General features: G+C 31.6%; 2 protein-coding genes across 2 annotated transcripts; both read left to right on the forward strand.

Moving 5' to 3' along the window:
• The first annotated feature begins 1,291 nt into the window (after positions 1-1,291).
• LOC114385257 (acanthoscurrin-1-like) lies at positions 1,292-1,927 on the forward strand. The gene has a single exon (XM_028345278.1). It carries the CDS (start codon positions 1,292-1,294, stop codon positions 1,925-1,927), a length of 636 nt encoding a protein of 211 aa, XP_028201079.1.
• Positions 1,928-3,522: 1,595 nt separating this feature from the next.
• On the forward strand, positions 3,523-9,236 carry LOC114385258 (glycine-rich protein 5-like). The gene is made up of 4 exons (XM_028345280.1): positions 3,523-3,621; positions 3,798-3,864; positions 4,173-4,207; positions 8,475-9,236. The coding sequence occupies exons 1-4, from the start codon at positions 3,523-3,525 to the stop codon at positions 8,988-8,990; spliced, it is 717 nt and encodes a 238-aa protein (XP_028201081.1). The 3' UTR covers positions 8,991-9,236.
• The last annotated feature ends 2,310 nt before the right edge of the window (positions 9,237-11,546 follow it).

The following is an 11,546-nucleotide window of genomic DNA, read 5'->3' on the forward strand; positions in this document are numbered from 1 at the left end:
TACTATAACTAATCTTGACGAGAATTGTGAAAATTTTAATGCAAAAAACTAACTTACCTATAATATCATATATATAAATCATAACCATGATGCATTAGGGGGAAAAAAACTCAGCCATGATTTTTTTCTTAAGATCACGTAAATACGACTTTATTAATTAAAAGTACAACTCTAAATATTAATTTTGAAGTTTTTTTTATAAACATTATTAGTTTTGAAGTTATACTGTATAAAAACATTTAATAGGAATCACAATGGAGAATGTTAAATAACAATCTTTCAAGAAAATATATTGTAACGCGTAAAATTGATTTTAGTTTTTCTTTCCTTTTATTGTTTTGTCCACACCATTTCATTTCATCTAGGCACTCGGTGGTAATTAATTTTCGTATTTGATATATACAATTGTTATGGTATTATTTGACATAATTTTATTTAAGACAAAACTTAATTACATGGTATTTTTGTGGTTTGGTTTTAGTCAAAAAGGACGTTTCATTTGACTTGTAATAAAATTTAGTATAAGTTACCAAAATGAAATTGTAATTTTAATAAAAAAAAAAAAAGATACCGAAAATACAAGGAAGGTGATTAATCTATATATAAATTTTAAAAAGTCAGTCATTTAATTTACTAACCTAAAAATTAGCATGGGAATAACAATTTTTCGTTATTATATTTATTAGTAATTTATTGATTTGTGATAGTCTTAAAGAACTTTATCTAACTTTGACTTTTAGATTATTTTATACTTTGTCATAAATAAATAAATAAATAAAATATTATGATTCATGTAAAAAAAAAAAAAGCAAACTAGTACTAGTTCATGTCTAGTACTTCTCCACTTTTCGAAAAATGATAGGTGATATTCTTATATGTCCGAACAATTCTTTACCAGTCACTAATTTTCTTTCTCTCTATCTTTTTATTATATATATTTATTTCTTTTATCTCTTTCTCTCACTAAGTTTCAAATTAGTTATGCAGTGATCACTTTTTGCATAACATACATGCATGTAGTCAGGCACAATAAATACTGTCCTTCAATTTCATAGCCTACATTTTATCATTGAGACTATTGAGCTGGAGATGAAGCACAATTAGGTTATTACTTAATAATAACTCTAGAAACTAAATTAATATACTCTACGGTGCCAATTAAGAGAAATGTCCTACTTCTCTCCCCTCCCCTCCTATATATAGAGTATACTTCCCCACTAATTTTCTCATCCTTCACTGTCAAGCATATCTCATTTGAGTTAATTAATTTGTTGTAGTTTAGTACTGAAAAATGGGTTCGAAGATATCAACAGTACCTACCCTAGGTCTGTTGGCCATGCTCCTTCTGATCTCCTCGGAGGTCTTAGCCACTAGTGGTGGTGCGGGTAACTTTGGTGGTGGTAACCCTAGTGTTGGTGGTGGATTACCTGGTGGTGGTGGTGGTGATGTTGGATTACCTGGTGGTGGTCGTGGTGGATTCCCTATTGGTGGTGATGTTGGATTACCTGGTGGTGGTCGTGGTGGATTCCCTGTTGGTGGTGGTGTTGGATTACCTGGTGGTGGTCGTGGTGGATTCCCGATTGGTGGTGGTGTTGGATCACCTGGTGGTGGTGGTCGTCGTGGTGGACTACCTGTTGGTGGTGGTGTTGGATTCCCTGTTGGAGGTGGCAGTGGCTTCCCGGGCATTGTTGGTACCTTCCCTAGTGGTGGTGGCACCCCTCGTGGTCGTGGTGGCTCCCCTCCCGGACGTGGAGGTTTTCCTGGTGGAGTTGGCGGTTTCCCTGGTGATGTTGGTGGCACCCCTCCCGGACGTGGAGGTTTTCCTGGTGGAGTTGGCGGTTTCCCTGGTGATGTTGGTGGCTCCCCTAGTGGTGGTGGCGGCTTCCCTGGTGGAAGGGGTGGTGGATTCCCAGGCCAGAGAGGATAAGGCTCACAAATGACAGAGTAGTTCTACTAAGTACTTACTATATTTCATGAATAAATTTCTTGTTGTTGTGTGAGGCATGCTTATAGTCAACAAGGAGGGGTGTCTTTTCTCCTGACCTTTCTTAATGATTACCACTAACAATAACAAAATATTGAATAATACGTACGTCACTGCATGTACCTATATAATCAGAGCAAATTTAAGAATGGTGATAATATACTGTGTGCAAAGCTTTTGTTTGTCCTAATTAAATCGTGTGTCTTACTTCTATGCTGTCTACATCTCTTCATTATTTCTTTGTAGTTAAGTTTCAGTTTTTATAATTATCATATCTTCAACCTGCTTGAAGCTACAGTAAATCAATGTTTGTTCCTTTATTAATATATACAAAATTCATTGAGCTAGCCTTCATATATATATATATAGAGAGAGAGAGAGTGAGAGAAGACAAATAAAATTACATAAGTATAACTTTGACGATTATTATATCATTATGTAACTTTCAATTGAATAATATTTTCTTAAAATTTAATGTTAGATTGAAAATTTCTTTCAAAAAATTATATATATAAAATTTCATATTAATTCAAAATCATATGTTAACTCATTTATATATATTAAAATTGACATAATATAAATATATTAAAATATTAATAATTTGATTACTTTCTTATTATTATTTAATTTTAAGACTACATTATATGAAAGAATGAATACCTACAACATTATTTGTTTGATGGTAAAAATATAAGTAACTTATTTTTTGGTGGAAAAATATAAATAACTTGGCCATAAATTTTGTTCTGATTTAACTTTTATTTTTAAGTAAAATGGGGTGAGAAAATTAATATTGTTGATATTTGTTGTTTGTAAATATTCTTTTAAGAGCATCTACATGACTCTTTAAATAAATTGTTTATCTAAAATTTATGAATCTTATAATATTATATAAATTAAAAAATTTTACATAAAAATTTACTCAAATATTAAAGTTATTAAAATGAGTATTTAATTTGTGTCACATTAAATTTTGTAATTAAAAAATAATTTTGTAATTGATAAAAATAAATTTAATAACAGTTATTTATATAAACAACTCAGTTAAGTAACACTTAGTAGTATAATGAAGCACTCCCCCAAAAATGCTCTTGATTGTTCAGTCCAAGAAACTGAAAAAAGCATTTATAGCAAATCGGAAGTTGCCTTTATCTGTTCACTTTGGTGCTTATAAGTTATAAACAAAACAGCAAACAATAGATATATATGCACTCGTTCGAGATTAATTTACCTACTTGACCACATAGAATTACGTTGACACCAGCATCAAATTAAACAATGAATGCTACTTCCGAAAATTAAGAAGAACGTTGAGTGTGATATCAGAAACACGAATTTTCAGCACTTGGAGAAGACTGAATTTATTATTTAATTGTTCAAGTTAAATTGGCAAGTTTTGGAGTCCATTTCAAGTCTAGCTATCTCCCTCCTCCTACATATACAGCCACTTCCTCACTAATTTTCATATCGATATTTCATAAGCTGTCATCAGAAAACATTTATTAATTTGATTCGGTTTGTATTTTCATTTCTGAAAAATGTTTTCTAAGGAAACCTTACTCGTCCTAGGCCTCTTGGCCATGGTTGCTCTGATATCCTTTAGCGTGACAGTTAGGAACCTTGCTGAGACTTCGTCAATGTGTACAATAGGTGAGTTTCAATTTTGCTTTCAATTCTCACAAACTTTAAATTCAATGATAATTTGCATTATAACTTATTTAACTCATGATAACACTGATTGTGTTATGCTCCTTAATCATGATTACTGTCTTTCATGGCAAATATATATGATTATCACTTGTTCATGTTTCACGTGTTTGTAACTGAAGTTGCTAAGGAGAAAAATGATGTGCCAGATGTCAAATACGGAGAAAATTCATGTTATTTTTATAATGACAAAATAATCACGTAGTAAGACATAATTATCTTATTTTTTATACATTTAAAAATAAAATTAGAATTTTTATTATTTTAAAAATTAAATTTTCACCGATTTAAATATCCAACAACAAAAATAATTATTTATCCACTCATTTATTATCATATTCAATGGCATTATTTGTCGTCGGATATATTATTCCTACTATTTACAATAAGAGCAGAGTTACTAAAATATTCTTTAATATTTTTTTCTAATATATTATCTTATGTTAATTAAACTTGTTAAAATTTATAAAATTGTGAGTAGACTTCATTATAAAGAGTGAGACTAATATGTTGTTGGTAAGGGTCTGGGAAAATTGTTAGTTCTAAATTTTATAAACTAAAACCCTTTTTAATAAGGTTTGTATCACTTCTAGAAAAAAAAATCAAAATTAGTGATGAATCTTAGACATGAAAAAACTCTTTCTCACAGTTACGACCTTTGTGACGAAAAATACAGATTTGAGATGGACAAAAATTTATTTAATTTTGTAATGGATTTGTGTCCCTCTTAAACATATATGTTCCTCACAAAACAAATATGAAATATTAGCTGGGGATTATGTTATGGAATATCCCCTTTTCAAATTTTTCTGTCACAAAATTCGTCATAAATAAATATAAAACATTTAGCGAGGGGTTTTTGACCAGTTTATATCCCCCTCAATAATATTGTTAATAAAAAAAATCTGTCACAAACAATTTAAATTAGATTTAGTGATGAATAAAGCTCTCTCTAAATATTTTTATCATAAAATATTTTGTGACAAATTTATATCCCCCTCACTAATAATCATTTTTCTAGTTGCGTGTTTTGAGTTTTACATTTTTTTATTTTCAAATTTTAAAGACTTGTAAAATTGCAAACTCTAAATTTTAAGTTCAGGGGAATGGCAAAGGACAATTGGAGAATTGATCCCAAAGTTTTCCATGCAAAATTGCAAACAAAAGACAAAGGAAAAATAAAATGTTTCTCAGGTGATAATCTTTCCTTCTCCATTCCTTTGTCTATCATTCTTTGACTTGGGTTTGGGACCCGACCCACTGCAACCACAGGTGATGAAAGGGACTCCGTCATCAGTTTTGATGACACAAAAACACACCAAATTAAAAGCAAATTATGGCATAAAAATGATTTTGTTCTCTAAATTAGTGAATTAATAATATTGATAATGTATTAGAAAAATCGTTTGAGACTCACAAAATTTTGTAACTTTTAACAAATTTTAGTCAATGATAATGTATTAGAAACATTGTTTTGAGAGAGTGTATTGCTAAAATTAATTTCTCTTAAAATAAAAAAAGTATAAATATTTAGCTCTCGTTCGGAGTAATTTTTTGTTTTAAGTTTTAAATTTTTTAAAAAGTAAAACTATTTTTTAATTTTTTTTCTATTTTAAAACTTGTTATCAGTCATATGTTTTTTGTTTTAAGAGTTCACTAAAAAAAAATATATGACTCTTTACACGACGATGTGATGAAATGATCTAAAGTGAGAGCAAAATAGAATGGAAAAGAAAAGATTTAAGGTTTTCCAACTTTTTGTGAGTTAAGGCCACATCAAGCCATGATGGAACTAGGCTAAAAGGTCCAAATTTAGTTGATGCTCAAAATTTAAAGTTCAATCCTTACATTTCGTAAGGTGTATTTGGATTTGGTTGGTTACTAACTACCTCAATGCATGTAGCAAATTATAGCAAGTTAGACAGAAAATACTTATATTCAATGGTGTCTAATTTGTATACTGTCTTTTACAGACTAAGCCTATTGAGACATGATTGGATCAAAATTGACCTCAAAAAAACTAATAACAGAATTGATTAATATTTCATCCAGGAAACCCTTGTAGAGTTAGGCATTTCCAACATGTACTTCATCATCGATCTTAACACGTCGGGTGTCCATGTGTGGGGTTCCATGTTATTCCTCCTATAGAATGAGTCAAAGCTTGAGAGCTTTTCGCATTCAAGAGCCTCCAACAAGGTAACCCTCTTTCGTCTTTTCTTTTTATCCTTTGTGTGGAGTGTTTAACACTCACTATCCATGAGTTGAACATGAACCAACCCCAAAAAACAGCCAACTATCTTCGGTGTTGATCCTTGCTTCTTATGCATCCATAACGAAACACTAAATAAAGTCCTTTAATTTATATTTAATTATTTAAAAATATAAATATATATTACATAAAAAATAAACAATAATTTCATTAAAAAATTATATTTTCGTTACATTGAATAAAATAGCATAGTGAGTTAAAAATTCATTTAATAAAAATTTATAAAGGTAAAAAAAAAAACTAACAACTAACATGATAATGTTTTTTAATCTCATGTTACATGTTAGTTTGAAAAAAAAAAGGGATAAAACAATAACTTCAATCTATTTACAAAAATAAAATTAAAAATTATAGAAAATATTATACAGCAAACATATAATTTTTTAAAAAGTAATTTAAATCCCTTTTAGTGGTGGGTCCTATGACCCTGGGTATCTCTCTCAAAGCGTGGGCCCCACTATCTCATTTATTTATTTTATAGGTTCTGTTTTTTTTTTTTTTTGGAAAGGCCTCTATGGACCAAGCTAGGACAAGTGATCTCTCCTTCTTGCATGCTCGCTCATTTTTGTGTGGCTTCCGGCCGAAATAATTTATGGTCGATTTCAATAAATCTATAGCTGGGTTAATTTGCTGCTAGTCTGCGAGCACTCAATTCAGGACCTTGATTTCAAAATCTCTTGGCAACCATATATAGTGTTAGAAATATCGACAAGTACTATGTTTTTGAGAAAGTCCAATCAAGGCAAGCTCTTGAATGAATAGGGCAGGCATGCTATGGCTCCCGCAAGGTGTGTGCATGCAACAAAATTGACGAGTTGTGGGCTATGATTTCGTCAAAAGTGGAGATATCACATGCTGAAATATGCTTGGCTGTAATGTGATCACGAAACCTATAGCATAGCTAAACCCCATGCCCAATTAATATATATCGCTTTTGGGCAAACTTTTGTGGCATCGATGTCATCGATGGGGGGCTAGCTTGGAGTAGCAATCTGAATCAACAATAGTGGCCAATGGGCACTGCCTGCATAACGGGATTTTATTACAAAAAGAAAAAGTCTTAATCATTCCTAATTTAAATTTAATTTTTAAATTTTGCAATTTAATATATGATATTAATTTATAAAGATATTTTTCTCTTCGATATTTTAAAAGATGTTTCTCTTTAATTCATTCATGTTTAATATAACAAGATACTCATTAATAATTATTATTATAATATAAAATGTTTTTAGTAACAATTTATTGTATTGACGTGTTTAATTTCATAAGTTTAAAATACTTGTGTATGTAATGGAAGAAAAACATGATAATATTTCGCACATTGTAATTTCATTTAACGTTAGCACCCTATATATAGGCACTCGATGGTAATTATTTTTTTTCATATTTGACATACAATTTTTCTGTATTATTTGGCAAGCATGTTTAATTAAGAAAAAAACTTAATTACATGTCATTTCTTAAGTATTTTTTGTGTTATTTTTTATTCAAAATGAAGTTTCAGCTGACTAGTATTAAATGTTAGTTACCAAAATAAAATTGTAATTCTGGTTAGAAAACAATATAACAAATGCAAGTAAAAAAAATTAAAATTAAGAAAATCTATATATAATTTTTAAAAATTTGTTAACATCAAAATTAGGAAGGGAATAACATTTTTTCTTTAGTGTATTTATTTGTAATTTGTTGATTTTTGGTAGTCTTAAAGGACTTTAACTAACTTTGCAGCAAAAAAGTCTAACTTTGACCTTTAAATTATTTTATACTTTAGGGTAAATCAGAAAAATATTAAGATACATAGCAAACTAGCACTAGGTGTCTGCTTCTCCCCTTTTTGAGTAATGATAGGTGGATATTCTATCTCTCGAAACACTTCTTTAACACTCCCTAATTTTCTTTCCCTTTTTCATAGTAAAATATTTATGGGAGGAGATGCTATTTGAACTCAAACAACGTTTATAAAAATATTTAAATTTACATCAATCTAAGGAGACAAGTAAGATTAAAACATGCAACTTGTCAAATGAGATATCCTATTATGATATGCTCAACCAACTCCTTATGTTTAAACTTAGTATTTCTATATCTCTATCTTTCTATCACATGATATCAACTATCATACTTCTTTTTTTTTTTTATCTCTTTCTGTCACTAAGTGTCAAATAAGTTGTCCACTGATCATTTTTGCAGTACATGGGAAGTTCATACGCATTTACGCACAATAAATACTGTCCTTCAATTTCATAGCCTACATCACTTTAGCATTGAAATTGGACAAGGAAATTGAGCTGGAGATCGAGAACAATTAGGTTGTTAATTAATTCTAGAAAAGACTACATTAATATACGCTACCTACGGTGCCAATTAAGAGAAAGGTTCAAATTCTCTCATTCGCTCCTATATATAGAGCATATTTCCGACTCATTTTCTCATCCTAACCAGACATATCTCATTAACTTGAGTAGAGATCTGTTGTAGACCTGTAGTTTACTAGTGAAAAAGTGAAAGATGGGTTCGAAGATAGCAATAGTTTCTATGCTGGCCATGCTCCTTTTGATCTCCTCGGAGGTGTTAGAGTTAGCTACTGCGGGTGGTGGGGGCAACCTTGGTGTTGGTGGTGGATTATCAGGTGCTGGTCGTGGTGGCTCCCCTCGTGGTCGTGGAGGCTTCCCTGGTGGTGGTAGTTTTCCTGCTGGTGATGGTGCTGGTGGCTTCCCTCGTGTTGGCGGTGGCTTCCCTGGTGGTGGTGGAGGCTTCCCTGGTGGTGGTGGTGGTGGAGGTGGAGGCTTCCCTGGTGGGGGTGGAGGCTTCCAAGGTGGCGGTGGAGGCTTCCCTGGTATTGGTGGAGGCTTCTCGGGTGTTGGTGGAAGCTTCCCCGGTGGTGGTGGAGGCTTCCCGGGAGTTGGTGGAAGCTTCTTCGGTGGCGGTGGAGGCTTCCCCGGTGTTGGTGGCGGAGGCGGCTTCCCCGGTGTTGTTGGCGGAGGCTTCCCTGGTGGAGGTGGCTTCCCAGGTCAACGAGGTTAAGAGTAAAGAATGAGACACTGCACGTAGTTCTACCTAGTTTCTACCTAGTTATAATATATTTCATGAATAAACTCGTGTTGTGAGAGGCATGGATATAGTCAACAAAGAGGCCTGTCTTTTCTCTAACCTTTCTTAATTATCACTAGAGTTATTTCCCAGTAAGAAAATGTTGAATAAAATTATGATATATGTGCAAAGTTATCGTTTTTCCTATGAATGGTGAGTTTTACTTCTACCGTTACTACATATCTTCGTCATTTCTTTGTAGTTAAATTTTATCTTTTCTTTATCATATATTTCTTTATGTGCTTTCTTGAGGTGGAGGAAGAGAAAAGGGAAACACATGTCCATATTTTAAATATTGCTGTGGCTATAAATTTATTCGTAGCGATGATTAAAACTATCATATTATTGCCCTCAATTATCATATTGTGCACTTGTTTACGTGTATTGGAATGTTAGCTTTAAGCGTAAACATATGGAAGCCACTTGATAACCGTACGTGACGCCTTGAGCCAAGACCGATTGTTTACATTTTTCTTAATTTGTTTCAATTAATCACAAATATCTTTACACATAGCAACCGCGAATGTCTTGAAGTGTCTTCCTCTGTCCTTTTCGTCCCTAGTATCCTTAATAACGACTTCTTCCTCTTATCCAGAGCCAAATCCAACATTGTACCATACACATTTATACATACAGAAGAAAAGAAACATGGAGTGAGGTTTCACGAGCCTCATTTATTTTCTCAATAGGTTTTAAAACCTAAAACATACAAGAATAGAACAAACAATACAAGAGCCTAAGTAAGGTCTGACCTAAATTGTCATGACTCAACCACATATATACCTCTACTAGACGTATGGATTCATACTCATCTCTAATGACTTACCCTTAACCATTAGGAATCATTCTCGTATAACCCCTCACAAGGTACTGACATCCATGTCGTAGTCATTATACTTGAGCAAAGATCCTCCAACCCATCAAGTATGTACATTTCACCAATCTGGGTGATGCTGAGAGGGATCACGGTTACCAAGTCGATTTATGTGATTTGTCACAACTCAAGGGTGCTAACACGTACCATTAAGACATTTATAACTCGGGCTTTTTTTTCATCTGTACGTTCAAAACTCAGTACCTTTACCCTAAAAACCTGAATGATGGTCCATGTTTTTCATCATGCAGTGTACCAAACTGTTATTTTCAAACATAGGCAGTCATGCTTCACGTACAGCATGGTCTTATTATAGTCCTAACACGGGGGATGCCTATCACATGTTATTCATCATATACTATTTGAAAATTCTCGTAAAGATTGAAGACCGCTAACTTAGCTAGTGATCACAAAGATATATCACACTTCTGTCTCAAATTATATTCACAGTAATCATCATAAAATATACAATGACAATAAACATTGTCAAAACATTCAAGAAATTTTTGTGCGCGTAATTAATAAAGCATGCATACACAACCTCTTTTATGCATAAATTCTAAATTTAATTTAATTTATCATTCTCTTCTTTTCTAAATTCTTAACTTGGATTATTTAAAAAGTATAAATTTTCTATAAAAAAATAACTATAGGTGATGCAAATTATCAATTTTTTAAACTAAGTTTCTTACTATATAATATTAAGAATAATACTTTTTTATGTCAAAGATCAGAGAATATGTTGTAACTACAGAGCATACTTAAATACTTACAATTTTATATTCTTATTTCTAAAAATTGTTTATACTTAAAAAAACCACTTTTTTCTAGACATTAATTTAGAAAATATTTTTATCCACTTACACGTTTATTTGCAATGTAAAATTGTGGTTGTTTTCTTATTATACTTTATGTTGCCAAAGATTATAATGATATAGATAATTATTAATATTTCACACTTTTTACCACTAACTTTAACTATTTGCTAAAATATATTTATTATTGGTATAAAATAATTTCATTTTGTTAATAAATTCCTAATGGCCCGAAAGCCCAATAACTAAGGAAACACAAGGTTTAAAATTGTTGTTCCTTTGAATGACCCAAAACCTTAATAGATTCATTAATTTTTAATAATTGATCCTTGTAGTAAAAAAAAAAGGAGGAGTTTACTATTTCTTTGTATTTATGTTTTTAGTGATGTTTGGTTTAGCATCACATCAAAGATAATGTACCTCAATTTATCGGGTCCAAGTAGAAGCAGCTCTGGATAGCTTATGCTTTTCCACATTTTTTATGCATGTTTGGGTGTTAGACATGGAACCAAACCTGTAATTAGACTCTAAACTAAATTAATTTGATCTGTCAAAGTTCCTGAATATTTTTTTGACCACTTTTAATATTTGTTATCAAGTAACAACATTAACCCGACAAGGTAACACAGGAGTTAGTAATTTAATGACTTATTATATCATCAAAGAATCTAATCAGATAGTCACATGCATTTTTTTTTATATAAGTTATGTTTTTAATATCTCATTTATTCTGAATAGTCCATGGCTTCATACTAGTTAATGAAAGCGCAAGTGATGTCCAATTCACACGTTTTCATTTTT

The sequence above is a fragment of the Glycine soja genome, chromosome 14 (genome assembly GCF_004193775.1).
Source record: "Glycine soja cultivar W05 chromosome 14, ASM419377v2, whole genome shotgun sequence".
NCBI classification, from domain to species: domain Eukaryota; kingdom Viridiplantae; phylum Streptophyta; class Magnoliopsida; order Fabales; family Fabaceae; genus Glycine; species Glycine soja.